The sequence below is a fragment of the Periplaneta americana genome, chromosome 6 (genome assembly GCF_040183065.1).
Source record: "Periplaneta americana isolate PAMFEO1 chromosome 6, P.americana_PAMFEO1_priV1, whole genome shotgun sequence".
Classification (NCBI taxonomy): Eukaryota; Metazoa; Arthropoda; class Insecta; order Blattodea; family Blattidae; genus Periplaneta; species Periplaneta americana.
In genome coordinates, this window is record NC_091122.1 from 11,525,001 (window position 1) to 11,550,654 (window position 25,654).

At 35.0% G+C, this 25,654-nt stretch overlaps 1 protein-coding gene across 1 annotated transcript in view; it reads right to left on the reverse strand.

The window, feature by feature from the left end:
* The window catches only part of LOC138700991 (uncharacterized), a 175,302-nt gene that overhangs the window by 7,846 nt on the left and 141,802 nt on the right, over positions 1 to 25,654 (reverse strand). Inside the window, exon 3 of the mRNA XM_069827459.1 lies at positions 9,877 to 10,015. Within this exon, the coding sequence (XP_069683560.1) occupies positions 9,877 to 10,015 (139 nt within the window). The remainder of the gene's footprint in view (positions 1 to 9,876; positions 10,016 to 25,654) is intronic.

The window sequence follows — 25,654 nt, forward strand, 5'->3', positions numbered from 1 at the left end:
GCAGTATACCGACTACACTACCGAGACCGACTTAAAATAGCTAATAATTACCTGCAAAAATAATATAAAATTTGCATATTTATTTTACAACCGTATAGCATTTGCATGATGAAATCTACAATTAATTAAATATGTGCATGATTACTGCACTGGAATGTTTTAAACACCTGCATCAACGTCTAGGATATTTGATCTATTTCTTCAAGAAATATGTTTTCCCTTAATCGTGACTTTCAATATTACATTTTATAAAAATTTGTTATTAAAAAAATATACAGTGAAACTTGTGTAATTCGAACGTTTTTAATTCGAATTATTCTTTATTTCGAAGTTTTCCTTTGTCCCCTTGAATTTCCTATGGAAACAGTGCATAAATATCGTCTTTTATTCGAACATAATTTTGTTTAATTCGAAGAAAAAAAAATCCAGAATGGACATGAGTTTTACAGTGAAATGTGGCAAAGGCGGAACGAGCCAGTACTGTAACAAAATTGACCTGACCATAGGGGTTGGAGGCTGGAACCGGGAATGCATTGTATCTCCTTTTCGGAGAAAGTGGTCCCAGTGCGGGTTGACAACCCTTGGAGTGTCATTCACCTCGAAAGTACAGTTACTGTACTCAGTTAAAACGGTCACTGTGCATTGCTTTTCACAAACTCCGAAACCCCGATCTTTCACTTCCGAGAGCTAAGAAGATTCATTGAGGGACACCAAAATGTGCATGGTTCTCTGTTTGATGCATTAAATAAACTGGAGGACTTTACAGCAACCCAGCAAATCAATAAAAAGAAGCAGACTAAAGTCACATCCTACTTAACAAAGGCCTAGTAAGGTATGTTTTTTTAACTACTGTATGTGTTGTACATAAATGTTTACTAATTACTGTACCGTACTGTATTTATGTAATAGGCCTATCATTATACAGCACTATATTTTCTTGTATTATAATACCCTGTTGCCTTGAAATGTTATAGTAATACATAGTACATACAGTACACCTGTAGTTTGCCTTCTGCAGTACCATTTTTTTAATTCGAATTTTTCCATAATTCGAATTCTTTCTTATGCCCTTCAGATTCGAATTACACAAGTTTCACTGTATTTCTTGGAGGATTAGGTAAAAGATCCCACACTATGTTGTTGATGTCCGTCTTTAGAAAATTTCTGTAAAAGAATCACAGAGATATTTAATTAGCAACAACAGGCATCATAGAGTCCGTGGAGCTATCGCCTGTCTTCTTCGGAACAAGGGTTGGGAAGTTCATGAAGAGGTCCACTGCATTCCTGAAGACGACTCTCACAGAAGAGCGGATATAATAGCAATAAACAGGCAACAACAAAAGGCTGTTATCATAGATCCAACTATACGCATGGAGAGAGATCTAAACCAAGCTCATCAGGTTGATCAGGAAAAGAGGGCCATTTATGAACCTTGTATTCCCTACCTCAGTGCCAAGTATAACATCCCTCTCTTCAATTGGTCAGTGACAGGTTTATTTTTTGGTGCTCGGAGTTCTTTACCAAAATTTACATATCATTTTTTAAAACAATTATCAATATCATATTTTGACATTCAAAAAATCATCTTGCAAATTCTCAAAGATTCCCTGCAGGTTATACAGTTTCATTTATACCATTCAGAAGGCCTTAATTAAGGATATGCTAATTTTAAGTAAAATCTTTTACTTATAAGTATAATTTTATAGTCATCTTCTAAGATTTTATTTTATAATTGATAATCAATGGTGCTTAATTATTACAATTTATTTTTATAACAATATTCACATTTAATTAATTATATTTATTTGCTATTAATTTCCGGATCCTCGTGGTCATCCTTAATTAAGGCCGGACGAGTTACTTCTCTCTCTCTCTCTCTCTCTCTCTCTATATATATATATATATATATATAATTTTATTATGTAAATCCTTTACAGTCGTAAAAATATGCAAATTTGATATCACTTTTACAGGTAATTATTACCTAAGGTAGGTGTCCCTGATATGGCCATGCTAAGGTTTGAGAATTTTTCTAGCCGCCATTTTGAAAATAAATGTAAACTACTTTTTTCTTACTCGTTCTCAGTCTAATGGACTTTCTTAAAATAATTTCCTTTCCCCATAAAAATAGCTTTAATTGTCCAAAACATATCAGGAACATGTGCACATGATATGGCCACCCTTGTTCCATGTTCTACAAATCGTGATTGTTTTCAGTTTGATAGCGCAGTTGTGTTAAAATTAAATAATTTTGGTGTAAAATGAATAAAAATGACACTTAATAATCTTTTTTATAATTCAAAAGCGTAGTCAAAACAGGTTTTCCCATAAAAAAATTAAGTTGTTTTTCTTAAAATACAAAATTTTTGTGTAATCCCAGCTATAAGGCATGTAAATTTGTCAGGTGAAAAAACAAAAGTGAAATGAACTTGATATGGCCATGGTGCATTTGATATGGCTATATCAGGAGCAGGTAAGCTTTCACGCAAATCGTTTGATTATAAACAACTCGTAAAAAATACGCCATCAATTACAACACTAATCAATAGAACATTAAAAACTGAATGGAGTACGATGGTTTTCATGAGACAAGTCTTTGAAAAACATGCATAAAACAAAGGAGACTTACCAGAGAAAAATAAGAAGAGGTCACATGAAAACCGCAAAACAGGCAACTGACGCCATATTGTTCAACCTGACTGGATGGAAAACGATCAAGTGACATACCAGGATGCCCTTTCACTGGATGCTGCTGCAATTTAGCGGATTTTTTTGTTAACTAACTCACAATAGGGGGGGGGGGTGGCCATATTAGGAACATGGCCATAACTGGAGCACCACCTTACTTTAATATTCTGAATAGTGGTTTGTAAAGTGTAATGTATGTATATTAAACATGATAAGTTTTTTTACCATTTAAATTTATAGCAGCTGAAATATATAAAAAAATAATTTCACTAAATTTTTACAGGTCAATGGTGTACCTACAGTATATTATGATAATAAATTATTAAAAGAATTTTAGTTTCGTCCTTCAAATGTGCAGAAATTTGATCCGAAAAAATGTAACATTGTAAAAATTCCTTTGCGAAATAAAAAGTTACATTTGTCCCCTCGAAAAAAAAAAAATGTGTGAATTTTTCGTACTATAAACACACGCAAAACAGCATTTTCTTCAATGCAGAACCTCGAGCTTTTCTGAATATTGATGCATAAAATAAGGAGATAAATGTGCAGGCGTAGAGTTTTGGTAATACAGTTAGGATCAAGCGAGATAACTATTTCAAAATCATCACGTCAATACTGTACTTGGTCCCTTTTTGCGCGCAGTCGACACTACGTGTACAAACATAACGCAGATGCCTACCAAGGTCGAGAGCTGTATTGTTGGACTGTCACAATTTGACAGCAGGTGTAGTGTAGTTGTTTCTTCAACACACGATAATTAACAGAAATTCATTTATAACAACTTTCAAGCTTTTATGATACTGTTTTCATGTTGACACCTGTAACATCACTTATGAAGGACTTGCGTACAGCTGCTTACGTATTTTAATAAAATGAAAGTTATTATTCCCTTATAATATAATTTCTTTAAATTGTTTATGCTCGACCATGCCGAAATGTAGTAATTATACACCTGGTAGTAGCCCTTTAATGCACCTCACTAAAGTACACCTATTCATTATAATTCATTGTTCAGCCAATGAGAAATCACCTTTGTACTGATTGTAAAAATGTAAAGGTATCCCCGTAACATGCCATGAAGGCACTTGGGGGGCATGGAGGTAGAGCCCCATGCTTTCCATGACCTCGGCACTAGAATGACATGGTGTGGTCGGCACCACGCTCTGACCGCCTTTTACCCCCGGGAAAGACCCGGTACTCAATTTTATAGGAGGCTGAGTGAACCTCGGGGCCGTTCTGAAAGTTTGGCAACGAGAAAAAATCCTGTCACCACCTGGGATTTTGTACTGATTGTACCATTATAAAATCGCAAGTATCGATTATTCTCGGACATGCAATCGGAAGACAATTAGCGAAAAGTCACGGAGGCTGGAAATCCAATACTGTCGCAGAAGGTTATGTTCTGTTACTATAATAATTAGCGTTAATTGTAAATGATATTCAAATAAATTCAATTTGTCATCTCGTTTTTCAATTCTAAATCAATTTCCAGGTTATATCAAGACTAATGTTCATGTTATTCTCTAGATTATATCAAGGTCAATGAAATTCGTGCCTCGGAAAAAATAAGTACTTTCGCGTCTGCGCATATCTCACAATTCAGGTCAGTTCCGCTCCTCGTTTCATAAACAAACATACTCGCGTCTTAATTACTACCATTATAGGCTCGTTGCATAATGTACTATTACATTACTATACAGAGTGGCGCGTCAGTTTTGTCAATTACCATTTTGCTAAGTTCTGGACATTTCCCAAGACTGTTTTTAATTTTTTTAATTTTATTAGGTTATTTTACGACGGTTTTCAACAGCTTAGGTTATTTAGCGTCTGAATGAGATGAAGATGATAATGCCGGTGAAATGAGTCCGGTGCCCAACACCGAAAGTTATCCAGCATTTGCTCCTATTGAGTTGAGGGAAAACCCCGGAAAAAACCTCAACCAGGTAACTTGCCCCGACCGAGGATCGAACTCGGGTCACCTGGTTTCGCGGCTAGACGCGCTAACCGTTACTCCACAGACCCAAGACTGTTACACTTCTACTACGTCATACTACTTTTAACCAATAAAACGGTACGAAAGGACGTCTTTCAACCGATCATGGCTGCTTATCGCACAATTTCATCGCTTCCCTAGCATTTATTTAATTTTATCGCTTCCCTAGCATTTGTTTGTTTTTATCACTACCCTAGCATTTGTTTCTTTTTCTGTCAACATTTCAAACTGAAAATTCTTTACGGTACTATAAAACATGCTTTGCGATCGTAATTTGTTTCCCGCATAGATAGTCGACTGAAAATGGCGGCTGCATTCAAACGTTTTGGTGAAGGTAACTTTAGTGAAATAGAATTTCAGTAAGTCAATTAATATCTATTTTGTTGTATTAGAGTACTTTATTTCTTCTAATCTTTATATACTTTCTTCTGTTTTTATTACCTCCCTACGATTTGTTTCTTTGTTTGCCAACATTTCAAACTGCAGATTCTTTACGGTACTATAAAACATGCCTTGCGATCATTTGTTTATAGCATAGCGCAGGCCTGCACAAGGTTTGCGCTCTCCGAGCCGGCTCACAGCTCACGAGCGGAATGCAGATATTAGCTGCGCTCTGTATAAGGGTGGACTGGAAGAAGGGGTGATCTCGTACAAAATATACACAAAAGGAAGTACTATTACGAGTGTTTGTCGACTTGGTTGGCGAGTTGGTATAGCGCTGGCCTTCTATGCCCAAGGTTGCGGGTTCGATCCCGGACCAGGTCGATGGCATTTAAGTATGCTTAAATGCGACAGGCTCATGTCAGTAGATTTACTGGCATTTAAAGAACTCCTGCGGGACAAAATTCCGGCACATCCGGCGACGCTGATATAACCTCTGCAGTTGCGAGCGTCGTTAAATAGAACATAACATTTAATTTAATTTAACGAGTGTTTATGAAATGAATTCCCGTTCAGTGTTTGCAAAACTATCTTGGACTATTATTAATTAATAAAGAAATATTTATTTTACAGAAATAATAGAAATTCTACAGCTACTTAAATGTAGGCTTACAATATCATTTTGTTATATTTTTATTTATCAGCACATCAAAACGAGGTTTTATGCTGTTGGCAGCTGAAAGGAACAGCAGCCTACTGATCTTAATGAAACATCAGTTACAGATGTTCGATGTCTGCCTTTATTAAAGTTTATTATAGAAAACAGTTGCTCACAAAAATATGAATGTCGAGCCAAACATAGCAATCATTTTCACAGCCAGCCTGTGTAGTCGTGGATATTATTGCTAATGTTTAGTCTTGTAAAACTCAACCAGGCTAGTAGTATTATTCAAACGATCTTTATCCCTTAGGTCACATTGAAGATCAATAAGTTCGAGCTGTAAATCGTTAAATGTTATGTTCCGTCTTTTAGATTCCTCCATACTGTACTGTAGCAGTAGGTAAGCAACGTGAAACAGTTACTGAGAATAGGCCTACACACTGCACTCCACTAGATAGCTGAGTGGTCGTTTCCCTCTCCTCTACCTATAGCAAGCCTATGTCATTCTGACGTATCTTCCTCTCCGTTTCGGCGAGCGGTAAACACAGCTCTCCCGCTCCGAAGGAGCGCGCGCGCTCTTTGAGCGCTGTTTGTGCAGGTATGGCATAGACAGTCAGCTGAAAATGGCGGTTCCGTTCAAACGTTTTGATGAAGCTAACATTAGTGAAATAGAATTTCAGTAAGTCTATTAATATTTTATTGTATTAGAGTAGGCTACTTTATTTCTTCTAATCTTTATATACTTTCTTCTAATCGTGTAATAGTCAATTAAATCCCACTTGAGTTTTGATTTTCTCTAGATAAATCTAGTCAGATTACTGTTGAAAAAAAAATGCAATTTTACATAATTGAATTCGTGACGTAGTGCAAAGTTGTGATCAATGACCGAATAACGTAGTGGTCTGTTGAATTCTGCTGAACTACCCCTTCACCAAAGGTGTTTTAAGTAGTGGAGTGTGCCACCGACGCTAAGGCGCTTGCCTGTCGATCCGGAGTTGCGCTCGGGCATGGGTTCGATCCACGTTTGGGCTGATTACCTTGTTGGAGTTTTCCGAGGCTTGCCTCAACATTTTTCCTATTACACTATACAAAAGTCACGTGACACAGTTCGAAAGACTCTCAAATAGGAAATGAAACCATATTATGAAACTAGAAGGTTCAAATATAATTACTAGGGCTAGGATTTTGATGCAATTGCATCTTTTTTCTAGTAAGCCAGAAACATAGCTGCTTTAGTATTTATATGTTATGTGATAAACTGAGTGTTTTAAGACATATTTGTTAGGGCATTTTTTTTTTTTTTGCATTTTTTGCCTGTTTCAAATCATAAGAGCATCTTTTGTTTTATTCGGTCATTTTTTGGCATTTTCATTTAATTTTGGCTATAAATCTCCATTATTAATGTAAAATAATGTTTATTTCCTTTGATATTTTCTTGCATTATTTTGTATCACATTTTAATCGCTTTTCTACACAAATATTGTCATTTTAACGTAGTACACCCCATGTAATGGATCAGTCTAACCACCCCTTCAATATAGACTCCTCTATACCTGCTATACTAAAAGCCAGGTCATGAACCGACTAAACCGGAAGCAACGTTCTGTTGGTCTCTTTCTGAGCTCTGTTGCCACATAGTGGGGCGAGATTCAAAGCGTGTTCAGCGTTTGTCACCGATATGTTTAAAATAACTACTGTCTATAGTTCTCGATAACACTATCAACAATATTAGTAATTAAAATTACTGTTTTTAAAAAAAGCACGAGCTAATGACGCTGGTACGAAATGCGACACGTAATGCACGTGGTACTGCAAATGAACTGGCTACACGTCTCCGTGATTCCGTTGCCAGATTTTCGTTAGCAGACGACATTTTCACGCGAGGTCCAATGAAAAGCTCCGTTCTCGTTCTCCCCTCCACCCCCCACACTCATCGTGTCATCACTGCACAGGCTACCCCTCTAACCCGCACTTTCCTCTCGCCAATCCAACTACTTCCTGTTTCGTCGGTTCATAACCTTGCTTTTAGTATAGTTCCGGATAAGAGTGGCCTTGTGGTGGACTACATGGAAACTAAAAGTAAAGTAAATCCATGGCGCTACAGCCCATGAAGGGCCAAGACCGACCAGCTGACCCCTGACCTCACATCCACATACCGACGCAGAGGTAAACGATCATACATGAAACTACATCAGGTAAAATAATTAATTAAAGTGTACTACTTACAAAAAAATGTAAAATATATATATATATATATATGTATATATAATTTGAACTGGTAATGGAAATTACGGGAAAACGGCTGAACGGATTTTAATAAATGACCCCTCATTTTGAAGCTTGGAACTCAAAGTTTTTCAGAAAAATAGTAGTTTTCAGCGAAATGCCAATATTTTAACATAATTTTCCTATTTTCCAAAATCCATCTGTCGTCAATTTTGAGAACTAGCTAATTGCATTTCAGAATAAAATAAAACACACACTGCAGTAAATAAATATTACACGAAGGCCATGATCTGCAAGAATGCTGACATATTTAGAGCTCAAATTAAATTGGTTATTAAAAACTTAACTTACTAAAAATAATTTACAGGTTCGATTCTGTGGTGTGTAATTTTCTGGGTACAGCTGTGTATTGGATATTAAAAACTACAAAACTTGAGGTGGTTTGATGACATTATTACCATTAGAAATTAAATATTATTGTAGTTAATGCAATGATGTGACTTTTTTTTATTAATTACACATATTAATGCTATATTGATGATATGAAAGTGAAACTTTTGGGGTTATATAAGTAGATGTAGAGAATAACTTAAATTAGATTTTGATTTCTATATTTTACTGAGTGGCGGCTATATAGTATATATAGTATATGTTACTGAAAGCTATAAAACTTAAGACAATAATATTATTAAAAATCAAATATTTTTATAGTTATTAATCAAGTGGGGTTGGGTCTTTTTCATATCTTTAATGGCGGTGTGGTATAGATATTTATATGCGTGGTTCTCTTCAGTATTGGCTCGAGAGAGAGTATCTTTCATTATTACGGAAGCAAATATCTTTGAGAATGTCTGGTATTCTTCATTGAAAATAAATCTGAAAAATGTTTATTTGGACGTCTAATGAACTTAGTTTGCAGCATTTGCTGCACAAGCCACTAGTTAAAAATTTAATTACTAGTCTAAATATTAAGTAATACAAAACCTTTCTTTCTACTAAGCCAATTATGTAAGATCAATTTTTAAAGGCATTTTTTTTAAGATTTTTAGGTCATAAATGCATTGTTTTTAGGACATTTTTTCATGATTTATAGATCATCAAAATCCTAGCCCTAATAATTACGAACATAAAAAGTGGATTTTCTGAATTTTTCATCATTATTTCACCACAGTGTTTCCTTAAAATATATCATACTTCCATTCTAGGATTTATATCAGTTCCGAGATATGGGTTATAATAGTACATTATGCAACGAGCCTATAATGGTAGTAATTAAGACGCGAGTATGTTTATGAAACGAGCGCAAGCGAGTTTCATAATTTTCATACGAGCGTCTTAATTACCATTATAGGCAAGTTTCATAAACGTTTTATGCTCGACCATATTTCTAACTTGAAATTATTCATAAGTATTCAGGTTATTCTTATCTGACTGGGGAGCGGAACTGACCTTGTGCAATATTTCGTAAATTGTGAGATGTGCGCAGACGCGAAAGTATTGATTTTTTCCTAGAAACAAATGTCATTGACCTTGATATAATCTAGAGAATAATGTGAAGATTAGTCTTGATATAACCTGGAAATTGATTTAGACATTGAAAAACGAGATGACAAATTGAATTTATTTGAATATTATTTACAATTAACGCTAATTATTATAGTAGCAGAACATAACCTTCTGCGACAGTATTGGATTTCCAGCCTCCGTGACGTTTCGCTAATTGTCTTTCGATTGCATATCCGAGAATAATCGATACTTGCGCTTTCATATTGCTACAATGGTGTTTTCTGATTGGTGGAACACCTGAACTTTAATGAATAGGTGTACTTCAATGAGGTCCATTAAAGGACTGCTACCAGGTGTATAATTACTACATTTCGGCATGGTCGAGCATAAAATGATATTCTGTCGCAGTGATGTAACTTACCTGCCCCTCCTCACCACCGTCACCTTGGGCTGCTCCTCTTCGATCCCCTTGAAGAGACTAAAGAGCAAGTCCGTGTTGGCCACACTGACCTCTCGCCGGGGTAGCGACCCGTCTTCTGGGGGCGACGTAGACCTCATGCCTGCAAGTAAACCATTAACAAATTGCTGAGTCAAGATAAAGACAACATTGATAATGAAAAGTAAAAACAAACAGATAATTAACAGTGAATAATGGACCATAACTGCCATAAAGAAATCAACTAACGAATACTTAATTATAAATGGCTATTAGAGAAATCCGGAGGTTCATTGCCGCCCTCACATAAGCCCGCCATTGGTCCCTATCCTGAGCAAGATTAATCCAGTCCATACCATCATATCCCACCTCCCTTAATAGTAGTATGCGTTACAAGAGCGGTATGTTGAAGTTTTCATGTTCGAGGAAAAGTTTAAAAAAGGGAAACGAAGTTGAGCTTAGTTGCAATGAAATCTCCATCTTGGTTTCTGTTCAATGACGGAAAATTTGCAAAACAAAATCTATCTTCAACATAGTTGCTTTAAAATGTTTTCTGTGTTTACTATACTCCAGCAGGCCGTGATATACGTCTGTCTTTTTTTCCCCCAGTCTATAAATGAGAACTTAAAACAAACGGTAAGGTTATGTAATGATTTAGAGTTTACTTAATTTTTGCAAATATTTAAGAACAATAATTAACAGTGCAATTTAGGTGAAATTGCAGTGGTAAGTTTCCAATTTATAATTATTACTATATTGAACGTCTCTAAAAATAATATGTTAAAAGCCTAAAGCAGTAAAATCAATCTGTCACTTAAGCGGTAAGAAGAGCGAAATTGTTGTGTGTGTTAGGTTGGGAATATTGAATGTGGAATTTTAGACTTACCGCGGATTGGTTTTGTGCGGGAACCAAGCAAATACGCACGATCTCGCACAAATATATTTTAAATTATCCTCCCATCTACGTCTCGGCCTCCCCAAAGGTCTTTTTCTCTCAGGTTTCCCAACTAAGTAGAAGTATTGATTTGTGTTTCTTTTCTCTTTTTCTTTTTTAATCTAGATTAAAATTGCAAGTTTCTTGTTTATGTTAGTTAATTAGTTAGGATACAATTAATTAATCATTTAAAGTTTGTGTGACTGCAACCTGTGTATATTTTTGTGTGGCTTTATTTTGTTTATAGTGTTTTTCTCTCTCTCTCTTTATTTCTTGTGTAGCTTTATTTGTATATAGTGTATTTTTTCTATTTATTTCTATTATTGTATTTGTATTCCTGGTGTTGTGGAAGAGAAGGCCTGATGGCCTTAACTACATCAGAATAAATAAATAAATAAATAAATAAATAAATAAATAAATAAACAAATAAACATTCTATATACATTTCTAGATTCGCCCATACGTGCTACTTGTCCTGCCCATCTCAAACGTCTGGATTTAACGTTTCTAATTATGTCAGGTGAAGAATACAATGCGTGCAGTTCTGTGATATGTAACTTTCTCCATTCTCCTGTAACTTCATCCCTCTTAGCCCCAAATATTTTCTTAAGCACCTTATTCTTGAACGCCCTTAATCTCTATTCCTCTTTCAAAGTGAGAGTCCAAGTTCCACAACCATACAGAACAATCGGTAATATAATTTTTTTTATAAATTCTAACTTCCAGTTTTCTTTAAACAGACTGGATGACTAAAGCTTCTCAATGGAATAATAACAGGCATTTCCCATGTTTATTCTGCGTTTAATTTCCTCTCGAGTGTCATTGATATTTGTTACTGTTGCTCCAAGATATTTGAATTTTTCCACCTTTTCAAAGGATTAAGAAATACATTTAAAAATTGAATGAGTAAAACAGTAAACAAGTGAATAAGAAAATAGACAAATTATAGTAAATAATAAATCAATTAAGAAGTTAGTGATGAAGTAAATACATTTACAATCAGGTACCGTAAAAGTAATGATCTAGAAAATAATAAAAAATTTATTGAGAACTGAATCACCGCGTAAATATATCAACAAGAAATGAAAAATAAATTATAACTGAGTTAAATAAAAATGTACAAATAAATAAACTGTTGAATAACTAAACAAAAAAATGAAGGTAATTTACTAAATGTAAGCAAAAAAAAAAAAACTAAATTATTTGGCAAATGATTAGAATCAATTATTAAGTGAAATATGCATTCATATAACAAATAAACTAGCAAGTTAAGGATTAACCAAAATTTACTAAATAAATGCTCAAGTGTGTACATTGTTAAGAAGTCAACTAACTTAAGCACAGAATAATTAAGTAAATAAGTTAAAATAATTTTTGTAAACAAAAAATATGAAATTAATAACCGTTTTCTTTAGTAAATAAGGAATTAAATAACAAATAAGTTTTCAAAGAGATAAGCAACTAGGTAACAAATCGTTACTATAGTACATTATGCAACGAGCCTATAATGGTAGTAATTAAGACGCGAGTATGTTTATGAAACGAGCGCAAGCGAGTGTCATAATTTTCATACGAGCGTCTTAATTACCATTATAGTCAAGTTTCATATGACTTCTTATGCTCGACCATATTTATAACTTGAAATTATTCCTAAGTATTCAGGTTATTCTTATCTGACTGGGGAGCGGAACTGACCTTGTGCAATATTTCGTAAATTGTGAGATGTGCGCAGACGCGAAAGTATTGATTTTTTCCTAGAAACAAATGTCATTGACCTTGATATAATCTAGAGAATAACGTGAAGATTAGTCTTGATATAACCTGGAAATTGATTTAGACATTGAAAAACGAGATGACAAATTGAATATATTTGAATATTATTTACAATTAACGCTAATTATTATAGTAGCAGAACATAACCTTCTGCGACGGTATTGGATTTCCAGCCTCCGTGACGTTTCGCTAGTTGTCTTTCGATTGCATATCCGAGAATAATCGATACTTGCGCTTTCATATTGCTACAATGGTGTTTTCTGATTGGTGGAACACCTGAACTTTAATGAATAGGTGTACTTTAATGAGGTCCATTAAAGGGCTGCTACCAGGTGTATAATTACTACATTTCGGCATGGTCGAGCATAAAAATATTTATTTGTTTGTTTACTTTTTATAAGATAATTATTTAATAAATCATAAAGCAAATATGTTAGAAATACAGAGTTAATTAGCAAATAAATTTTTGATTAAAGATATAATTTCGTAGATATCGTATGACCGTATGAAGTGTCAGGTAAGAAATCGACTCAACTATTAAAAAGTAAAAGGGCAGAGGTCAAACTCCGCTGAAGTTGTGCCAAGACTTCCAACACAAATGATACGAATCAGTTATAGTTCCATGGTCAGAGACCCTGGTTCAGTGCCCTTATTGTCTGAGTCAACAGGTATCTTTATTGCCTCGGATTAAGATTTCAATTATGACTATGGCAGGAGTCATAGTAGAGGTCACCACATCGACTTTAATTACTTTAATTACGGCGCAGTAACTGCAAATTGCAAATTGCAGATCGATAGAGGTGTTATGACTTGTTACAATGTTCCACCTACGGGGAGTTTTACTAAGAAACTCTTTCATTAGCAATGCAAATTACGTAAAACAACTTACAAATTTGTCTACGTACAGTTCATTTACCTATTTTTCACCCCATCAACCAATGCGGCATTACTGCATGGGGTGCAACTACAAAAATTTCTTTAGAGCTGATTCTACATGTTTTTTTACTTCGTTATTTAACGACGCTGTATCAACTACGAGGTTATTTAGCGTCGATGAAATTGGTGATAGCGAGATGATGTTTTGGGCGAGAGGAGGTCGAGGATTCGCCATAGATTACCTGGCATTTGCATTATGGTTGGGGAAAACCTCGGTTACTACCCACTCTGTATACTATTTCTTTATATTTTCAATACTAGACGGAACATTAATTTACCATTAAGAGAGCAAAAATTTTTAACAACGGCAGGTTTAAAACACTGTATTAGTCAAGGACCAAGGTTATACAAGATGGAGGATAAGTAGTAGTAGTAGTAGTAGTAGTAGTAGTAGTAGTAGTAGTAGTAGTAGTAGTAGTAGTAGTAGTAGTAGTATTTATTTATTTAACCTGGTAGAGATAAGGCCGTCAGGCCTTCTCTGCCCTTCTACCAGGAGATTCCAACTATAATACGAAGAATAAAATTACAATTAGTATTAGATTTACAGTTACACTTACAAATAAAATTACAATTAGTATTAAATTTACAGTTACAATTACAAATAAAATTACAATTAGTATTAAATTTACAATTACAATTACAATAAAAATCGAAGTACGAAAAGATTACCTGACTAATTAAAGCTAGATAATTTATCAACAGTAATCTCACTAGAGGTTTTGATTTATCTAGAGAAAATCAAAACTCGAGTGGAATTTAATTGACTATTACACGATTAGAAGAAAGTATATAAAGATTAGAAGTAACAAAGTACTCCATTACAATAAAATATTGACTTACGAAAATACAACTGTCTTCAAATGCATTATTGTACTATTACGCTAGATGGCAGTTGTGCCAACTATGGAATCTTCATTGAACTCTGTGGACGGTTACTAGTCAAGGAGGCTGTGTTGATTCAGTTTCCTTTTTATTAAAACAGTTGCATTCCACTTCAATCATCCGGATCCCAGTAATCAACGTCACTTTACAGATGATTTTCAATAAATCTTAGTATTAAACGATCTCTGATACGTGACTATCCATAATATCATATAGCAGAAGCTATAACATAACCTAACTAATATAAACAAGTGTTAGAAAAGTTTTAATTAGGGATGATGAAATAAACAAGGAAAGTTTTAATTAACGATGATGAAATAAAAAATAAACATGAGTAATTTTAAAAGAAAAAATTATTGAAAGTACAGTTTTCAAATTTGATTGTTTTAGTGGTTGGTGGTTCAGTTGATGTTATATTGGACGTGTGCGTCAAAGAAGTGAACTCGGTGATGTACATGGTGTATCCCTCAACTTATTCAGGATTTCCGAATGGTGCTCTTCATTTATTTGTAAATAGGGTTTCAGGGAAGATGCATAGCTATGACCAGTGATCTTTATTAATTCTTGTTCTTGAATGCCAATGCGAGTCATATTTGAAAGTGCTGTGCATCGACTGGAGTGGTTTGTAATTTTCTGTTTTTTGACGTCCAGACCAGTGCAGTTTGAAATGTTGGCAAACAAAGAAACAAATGCTAGGGCAGTGATAAAAATAAACAAATGCTAGGGACGCGATAAAATTAAACAAATGCTAGGGACGCGATAAAATTGTGCGATAAGCAGCCATGATTGGTTGAAAGACGTCCTTTCGTACCGTTTTATTGGTCCAAAGTAATGTGACGTAGTAAAAGTGTAATAGTCCTAGAAAAACAAGGAATATTTTATATTTACTGAATCACAAATTTAACCTAGAATAACAAAATTGTATAGTGATGAAATTACTGGAATTGAAATATTTTGTGATAGATTAAGGAAACTATTTACAAGAAATCAATTACTGACCAAGAGCCTAGTAAGTTTGCGTTTGAATTCAATTTTATTTCGACAGTCCCTGATGCTAGCAGGTAGCGAATTCCAGAGTCAACTAGGTTTACAGAAATACAATATAGTTTCTAGGAACCACAGATCAGAAGATTACAGACAACTTGTCAGAGAGCTGATTCAGAACTATAACGCGGTAAGGTGTCATATCTGTCAAAATAACTTTTTGGGTTCTCATCTATTTTTCCTTTCCTCAAAACCTTCGGGTAGTGAGCGACAAATATGCGGAGCGTTTTCACAAGAATTTTTCTGAAATGGAAGGGTGCTACCAGGAAAAATGGAGCCCAAATATGGTCAGACTACTGCTGGACACTGAAAAGAGATAATTCTCAAGCGAAGTAGGGGAGTAGTGGGTACAGTGAGACACAAAATATTAAGACATATGTATGCAAGTGACAATTCAAGTATTTTTAAAATCAAGTGCAATAGAAATAGACATTGAAACATGGAGTATAATAATACATAAACAAAAATGTTAATAGATAAAGGACATAATATACAATACGTGTTTGTCAAAAGAATGCAAATGTCTCACTGTTCCCATTCAGGGGGTACAGTGAGACACCACAGTGTCTATTAACGGAGATTGAAATGATATTTCAAAAGAAAACAAAAACTTGCTGTCTCTCTATCTTGACATGTTCTGTAGGCTTATTTAGAATCATTTTGATGTCTGACTTCGAAACCATTGAAACATTTGGAACATTTGAAAAAGTGAATTTTCCATTACATTTAAAACGTTTGCGAAAAAAATGAAATGAGTTTTTGGTGACAACAAAGCTTATAATTATAAGAATTCAATGTAATTCTTTATTATTTTTTAATGTTTTCTTAAATTTTGTGAATATTTTTTTATTTATGAAACCTTTAAATTTAATGTAAGCTACAGTTCCTAAATTGGTTACTAGTATGTTCATTTTTAATGTTAGTTACTGGTAAATGTAATATAATTACAGTTTGTTTTTGCAAATCATTGGTACATGGGGAACAGTGAGACGTCTCAGTGTACCCTTCAATGGCATGTCTCACTGTTCCCTTTACGCGTAGTTCGTTTAAAAATGGCGCCATCACTTCAAAATCAAAACAAGAAAGACGAAACTTTGCCAAACATAACGTCAAATACCATAGTATTAGGTAACAGAACATTCATATTTATATCTCATTTGTATATCCAATATAACCTTCATTAAACACAAGCCAACATTTTACTTCTAGAGTGAAAAATTACGAATTATTTTTTCATCACTCAACTTTATAACTATTGTAGAATCAAATCGAGTATGAAAATACTGTTACTTTACACATGCAACATACAACTCCACTGTTACCAACATCTGAACATCAAAATTTATCATGTAATAAAAATGTCTCACTGTTCTCCCTGTCTTACTGTACCCACTTCTTCCCTATAGCCTAAAATCTATTTCACACACATTTTAGGTAAAATGTTACAAAGTATCAATACTAGAAAAGTCTGAAGTACATTTCATATAATTATTCAAAAACCCTGGGTGATAGAAAAATTTTGAAAACAGATCTGAAATCAGCAAGAAAAATGCTACAAGAATCACCAATGATTTGTCTTTTAACAAAAAAAAAATATGTTTAATTTTGTTGACCAGTGTTATTATTACTAAATTAATATTGATTGCTTCTCCCCTGTTTCGGAAACCACGCTACGCCACTGCTATTTACCTAACCAAGCATCGCATCCTTTCTTGCATTAGCTTGCTTATTATCTCTGATCGCCGTATTTACGCACTGTACGTATCGTGTGATAAATGCATGGTCATAATAATTACGATACGTGCTGCACTTCGAATTGCCCCTCTTTTGGACAGACTTTTTTTTAGGGCTATATATCGCGTATGAAAAGCGCCGTCATTACAGTGTCTGGAGCTCGCAAACATTAACTGAGGAGCGGGTGGAAATGATGAATCGTCAAACGGATGCAAGTGGAGCAAGAGCGGAACAAGTCCAATGGGACAGCGGCGTCACCTAACAAGCAGCCCTGCTCACTATAATAATTTTTATTTTATTTTATTTATTTATTATTAATATTTGTGTGCTGAACAACAGCCAGAGGCCAATTATAGTTCAGCACAATACACAAACAGAAGATACAAAGGTACAAAAACAATTAAATAATATCTTAAATAAACAAAAACATACATAAATAAAATAGATAACAAGAACAGTAAATACTAATAATCAAAACGAAACTATACCTTAAAAGGATCTAAATTGTGCCCATGCAAATTGGCATATTTTTATGCATCTACAGACTGGAGAAAGTGATTTAGAATTTCTGTTATAAAATTTTTTTTTGAAATCTTAAACCTTTTGTAGGAATACGAAGGCTGATGTTGTTTATGATAGACCCACAATCAATATCACCATTGATAACTTTGCAAAGAAATTGATAATCAAGATTTTGAAGTCTAGAATAAAGGCTACAACAGTTAAAATATTTACAGGTAATCTCATAGTTAAAGTCAGAGGAATTCGGTATAAATCGAAAAGCACATAAGGAAATAAATTTTCTTTGAATATTTTCCAAGAAAATTTATTTCCTTATGTATAATAATAATAATAATAATAATAATAATAATAATAATAATAATAATAATACATTTTTACTTATTAATACTCATTATTTCTGATTGAGGTTCCGGCTGATATGTACAGTCTTAGACCCAAAAAATGTAGCCTGAATTTGTCTAAGTCCACTTCGACAGCGCTTGGTTCACGGGTAGGGAAACATGTTAATTTAGTCCTTGAATATATCTTTGTTACTCAGAACTTTCATTTCAAAACTTCCCAGTCTAAATAACTGATTATTTATACTGAATTAAATTTAAACAAAAAAAAAAAAACACGTCAATTTAGATATTGAGGAAGAAGTCTGAAAACAGGCTTAATTGCATTTTGGATTTCTCCCCCAATCCTCCAACTACCCCTACTTTGAAATTTCAAATGGCACTCCTATATTTTTACACTTAAATATGAAAGAGCATTCAATTTTCTTTATACACCTCATTAATTTCTTTTCGCATCTTTTGTTTTCTATCGTCACCTGGCAACCCGTATTTTTGTTATTATCAGTTGATTGCAGGATGAAAACACAGCTTATTTTGTGTAATTCCGTAAATTTAATCAATAAGGATGATTTATGTTCTCTCTTGAAGTGTATACGCCATTTTAAAATAATTAAATACACAAACACAACTATTACAAGAAATGCTCAATAAGGTTTTGTAGCTTTATTCTCTTCAGCTCTAATCAACAATAACAACAATCCAGGTTGCCAGGCGACGATAGAAAACAAAAGATGCGAAAACAAATGAATGAGGTGCATAAACAATTGAATACTCTGTCAATTTAAGTATAGAAATGTAAGGGCACCATTTGAGATTTCAAAGTGGGTGTGGGTGAAGGATGGATGGTGAAATCTAAAATGCAATTAAGCTTGGTTTCAGACTTCCCCCTCAATATTTAAATTGACGTGTTTCTGTTTAAATTGAATTCAGTTTAAATAATTAGTTATTTATACTGGGAAGTTTTGAAATGAAAGCCCTGTATATTATTCGTAACACTTGAACTATAAACGGACAAAAAAAGCAACAAACAAAGAAAACAAACGAAAAACATAGCAGAGTCGTGCATAAGAAATGCCTTCACGTGTAAACCTAAGCTCTCAGGGAATTAGCTTATGACGGGCGGTCATTTTTTTGTCTAAGACTTTACATCTTCTACGGAGCTCTGGAAAAAGAAGTAAGGAAGAGACTAGTGAAGTATTTTGTGTGGAGCGTGGCATTGTATGGGCAGAAACATGGACATTACGACGAAGTGAAGAGAAGCGAATAGAAGCATTTGAAATGTGGATATGGAGAAGAATGGAGCGTGTAAAATGGACAGACAGAATAAGAAATGAAGCTGTGTTGGAAAGAGCGGGTGAAGAAAGAATGATGCTGAAACTGATCAGGAAGAGAAAAAGGAATTGGTTGGGTCACTGGCTGAGAAGAAACTGCCTACTGAATGATGCACTGGAAGGAATGGTGAACGGGAGAAGAGTTCGGGGCACAAGAAAATCTCAGATGATAGACGACATTAAGATATAATAATAATAATAATAATAATAATAATAATAATAATGATTTATTTTAGCTGGCAGAGTTAAGGCCGTAAGGCCTTCTCTTCCACTCAACCAGCAAAAAGAATATATACATATGCATGAACTTACACAGAATTCAACAATTTGATTTAGATGAGAGTTACATGTATACAAGAGTTATTTACGAATTAAACAATAAAATACTATGAACTATTAATTAAACACTGAAATAAACTGTGTAGCAGAATTAAACTAAAATACATAGAATGTTGTTAATATATTTGAAATAATATTAGATAATAGAAAGAGATTATTATGAGACAATTTTGAAAATACAGCACAATCAGGATGATGTCTAAAGAAAAAAGTAACAATGTAGTCAGTGATAGTTTAAATCAGTATGATTGGAGTGAAATGCTAATAAGGTTATCTTTTAAGCTGTTCTTAAAGGTGTTTGTTGTCTTGCAGCCCCTAATACTTTGTGACAAGGAATTCCATTGACGCGAGGTGGATACTGTAAAAGATGATGAATAACAAGATGTTCTATGAAGAGGTATACTTAGCGTGCCACAGATAAGTGATATGGTATTTACGTCGTGGTTAGAGTATTGATAAGAGAAACGAGACGAAAGGTAATTTGGTGTTGAAGTGTGCAGAATTCGAAAGAGTAAAGACAGAGAGTGTAAAGTTCTACGTTCTTTAAGTCGGAGCCACGAGAGACTTGCGAAGGACGGTGATATGTGATCATATCGTCGGATGTTGCACACGTATCTGACGCACATATTCTGAGCTCGCTGTAACTTGACTGACAGTTCAGAACTTAGGTCACTTAACAAAACGTCACAATAATCGAAGTGCGGCATTACTAGGGTTTGTACTAGGGTAAGTTTTAGTTGCTGGGGCAAGAAGTTTCTCAAGCGATATATGGATCATATGAGGAGACTAATAAGAAGGCGGAATGTAGTGAAGATTGGAGGATGCTGGATTTGCAGTGAAAGACCTATCCTTGTGCAGAACACTATGTATATGTCTGTATGTATGTATGTATGTATGTATGTATGTATGAGGCAGTGTATTTCACTTGATATGTTAGAGAAAGTACAATTATTTGTACACACCTGAAGTCTGATTAGCGTAATATGCCACTAGCTACCGGCGTAGCTCGGGCGGTAGCGCGTTTGCTTCTGATACGGGCGTGTGTTCGATTACCGCTTGGACTGATTACCTAGTTGCGTTTTTTCCGAGATTTTCCCCAACTGTAAGGTGAATGTCAGGTAATCTGTGGCGAATCCTCGGTCTCATCTCGCCAAATACCATCTCGCTATCATAAACTCTGTCGACGCTAAATTACGGAGTAGATGACACAACGTCGTTAAATAACCAAATAAAAATTTTTGCTGAAAAGGTCTTTAGTTTAAGTACAGACGTTTCATACGATCATAGGAAATTCCTTAAATCTCTTGCCTTTTCTTAAAGGCTATCTACCGATTTATTGGTTGAATTGGTTGTCAACACTCGTCTACAGTTCAGTTATACAGGGACATCATTTTATTTTTACTAACATTTTTTAATATTAACCTGGCTATATCTTTAGAGAACCGGAAACACAGATTGCTCCCCCTTCCACGACTGTAGTTCGATGATACTTGCGTAACATACAAACAAATCACTTTACTAGGTATAGGAGGGAAGAAAAGTAGTTCATCCATTTACGTAAACTAGGAAATATCGCGATTTTGAGTTTGATAATTTTCATTAGGTTTTTGTTTAATCTTAATACAGTACTGTATTAAGAATAAGCGTTTTTACTCACGAACTGAGTTAGCCATTCGAACGTATTCATTATGCAGTGTATATTACTGTATACTGTCTACAGCACATTAGCGTACAATATAGAGAATGAAGTTAAATTGAAAAATAATCATAATATGGATATTTAAAAACATTTTTGAAAATGGTGGCCGTTCATTTCGATACAGGCTTCAGTTCTTTTGTGCATATTATCGCACTATAGACTATTGCATCTAATTCCAATTGCCAGTTTCGTCCTTCGTACTAGTAACTCATGTTGAAATAATTCTGTACCTACTCTATAAAAGAGTACCTTACGTACTGTAAATTCAATCTTCACTTCTGCCCGACTGCACAGATAAAATTACTCAGACATGCTATCTACTGTCCAAGTGGTTGTGTCGCAGGATCGTAGAAAGGGGGGAAATCACGTGACAGTAAATTACTTAACGAGGCCCTTTTATTTAAGTTATTTTAAACAGTTGTATAATATTACGTAAACGTCCAATTCCTAACAGAAATTAATGTTTTCAGAAAAGAGCTAAGACAGCCCAGCCACTAGCCTTTACAGAGAGGCGAATAGAAGCTGGTGGAGGAAATAGGGATGCGACGTAGGCAAACGGACAGCACCTGTGCGAAAATAAGATTCAATATTGAAAGCTCTTTCGTCACTGGAAAACGCGAACATATTTCTGGAACGTACTATACTCACTCAGTGCTGTTTACTATATGCGGTCTTGGATCTGTGTGTAGAGGGGAACTTCATTAGTAGAAGGGGTGGGAGTGAAGTACATTCAAAAACTCACGTACAATAAAAATTGATGTAAAAATAAAATGAGTCCCTGTATTAGTGTGGCTTGACAAAGTTTACGGAAAAAAAATTGTTCAAAAAATTCGATCGTTTAAACTTGGTGCCAGGATTTCTAACAGAGTTCGCGTGCAGACCATTAATGTGTTGCTCTGTTTGTTTGCGTGTGTGGTGGATCGCCGTTGTTCCGTTATTTTCCGAACTGAGAGGGACAGTTCACCTTTTGACTTCCTGCCATGAGCTCAAGTGAACAGCTATACTCTACATGAAAAACTGAGTATACAGTAAACGCTTGAACGTTTAACGTCTCAGAATGACATTTCCAAATCGTTTTTTCATCGTTTGAAACAGAATTAGTCTAATTTTTATTGACCTTACTGTAAATGTGGACTAAACATGGATACGCAACTATATTTTCTACCAAAAGTTTAAGGACACCCCTGTGAAAAAGATGTTTCACTCCTATCCTTATCATCATCATCATCATCATCATCCTTCACGAATTAGGCCTCTGTAGACCTATATATTATTATTTTAATGTACCGAAGTACATATGATATTTCCATGCAGATATTCTGCGTTATCATACGATGAAAGAGTAATGGAACGGAGAAAAATTCTCTCCGGCGCCGGGATTTGAACCCGGGTTTTCAGCTCTACGTGCTGACTCTTTCATCGTATGATAACGCAGAACATCTGCATGGAAATATCATATGTACTTCGGTACATTATAATAGTATATATGATATGCGTAAATCACTTCGTTATTTAAGACGGCGCTTATTCCGTCGGATCCCGGCCAACTAGTCACTCATTACGAGTGCACCTCAGCACATATGTGGACTTCGGTCCTAGGTTCATAGATATCTATGACGTAGTGCAGAGGGCGGCCACTAGAGGGAACCCAAGAGTTGGAACTTAAAACTGAGACGATTCTTCCGACGCCGGGGTGGAATCCGGTGTGGCTTAGTGGATAAAGCGTCAGCTGAAACCCCGGGTTCAAATCCCGGCGCCGGAGAGAATTTTTCTCCGTTCCATTACTCTTTCATCGCTCTGTAGACCTGTTTCGGCCCCATCTAGCAGTCTTCTAAAAGGTCTTCCTGGCCGACGACGTCCTCTAGGTTGATATTGCATCATAATTTTTGGGATTCTTGAATTTTCCATTCTTCTTACATGATCTAGCCAATTGAGTTTGTATCTACTGATTTTTTCTTCTACTGACTTACTTAGTTACTTACTTACTTATTTACTTACTGGCTTTTAAGGAACCTGGAGGTTCATTGCCGCCCTCACATAAGCCCGCTATTGGTCCCTATCCTATCTTCTACTGACTCTACTTCTAATTGTTCTAAAATGTCTTCATTCCTTTTTCGGTCTAAAAGAGTATATCCTGCTGTCCTGAAAAATTTCATTTCCGTTACTTTGATTCTGTTCATGTCTTTTTTTTTTTTTAATGTCCAAATCTCGCTTCCGTATAAAAGGGAGGGTAATGCTAGTGTATTATATATTTTTATTCTTGTACTAATTTAGCTTTTAATGTATTGTTTATTATTCCTAGAATTTGTGTAAATTTGGTAATTTTCTTGTTCACATCTTTTTCATTTTGATAAGATATTTCACAACCCTGATAATTGAAATTTTGCACTTGTTCGAGGCATTGGTTATTGTGTATTATCTTATTTCTGACTGAGTCTTGTCCTAAAAATGCCATTACTTTTGATTTTTGTGCTGAAATTTCCATCCCAAAATCTTTTAATATTTTATTTAATGTATATAATCCTCTCTGCAAATTATCCTCTGAATTGGAAATTATGACTTGATCATCGCCGTAGAGTAAGGTATTTAATGTTAGAGCACTGGTTATTATACTATCCTTATACGTATGTGAAATCCCCTGAAGTTTATATAGGGACCAAATGTCTGTGAGAAATGAAGTTTTTTTATACAAACCCAAACTCTCTATCTTTCAAACAGGATTGCAGATGACTCATACACAAATTATGAGCACGCTACAATCTCTTAGCTAGGTTATGGGTTACATTTCCTTTGTCAGCAAGGAATCGCAATAATCAAAATGGCGCATCACAAGCTTGTGAATAAGAATCTTTTTTAGGGTAAGTGGTAGAAATTTTCTCATGTGATTTAAAGAATGGAGCTACGAGAATATTTTCTTACATATGTATGTTACCTGACTATTCCAATTTAGGTCACTGTCCATAAAGAAACCAAGATTCTTAATGGTTTCAGAATATTCTATTGATTTACTATATACCTAGCCTTGTGTGTGGTAGGTAATCGCGGTTAAGTATTCCAAACAGACGTTGATGTTCTATAACAACAGACTGAGATTTAAAGTACGTTTTTCGCAAAAACTATTAATTTTAGAACTGGTGTTTATTGGACTTTTTTCTTGTGATTCGTATACCACACCTCAAAATATTAGACTCTTTTATAACACCCTGTATAACTGGTAAAAGGTAAAGGTATCCCCGTAACATGCCATGAAGACACTTGGGGGGCATGGAGGTAGAGCCCCATGCTTTCCATGATCTCGGCACTAGAATGAGGTGGTGTGGTCGGCACCACGCTCTGACCGCCTTTTACCCCCGGGAAAGACCCGGTACTCAATTTTATAGGAGGCTGAGTGAACCTCGGGGCCGTTCTGAAAGTTTGGCAACGAGAAAAAAATCCTGTCACCAACTGGGATCGAACCCCGGACCTTCCTGTCCGTAGCCAGCTGTTCTACCAACTGAGCTACCCGGCCGCCGCATAACTGGTAAATTACTAAATTATTTAAATTAAATAAATAATTCCACTGTATTAATATTTAAATTGTGATGTTTTTAGTAGTTTATTTTACGACGCTTTATCAACTACTTAGGTGATTTAGCGTGTGAATGAGATGAAGGTGATAATGCCGGTGAAATGAGTCCGGAGTCCAGCACCGAAAGTTACCCAGCATTTGCTCATATTGGGTTGAGGGAAAACCCCGGAAAAACCTCAACCAAGTAACTTGTCCCGACCGGGAATCGAACCCGGGCCACCTAGTTTCGCGACCAGAGGGCGCTAACCGTTACTCCAAAGATGTGGACTACCTGACTATTCCAATTTAGGTCACTATCCTTAAAGAAACTAAGATTCTTAACGGTTTCAGAATATTCTATTTATTTACCATTTACCTAGCCTTGTGTGTTGTAGTTTAGCGCGGTTAACTGTTCCAAGCAGATTTTGATGTCCTATTACAATAGACTGAGATTCTTCTCGGTTTAAAGTACGTTTTTCGTAAAAACTATTAATTTTAGAACTCATGTTTATTGGATTTTTTTCTTGTGATGCGTATACTATACCTCAAAATATTAGACTCTTTTATAACACCCTGTATAACTGGTAAACTATTAAATTATTTAAATTAAATAAATAAATTTCACGAGGCGAGTCGATATCTTAGCGTACAATGCTGACACTAAACAGGGCATCATTGTGGACC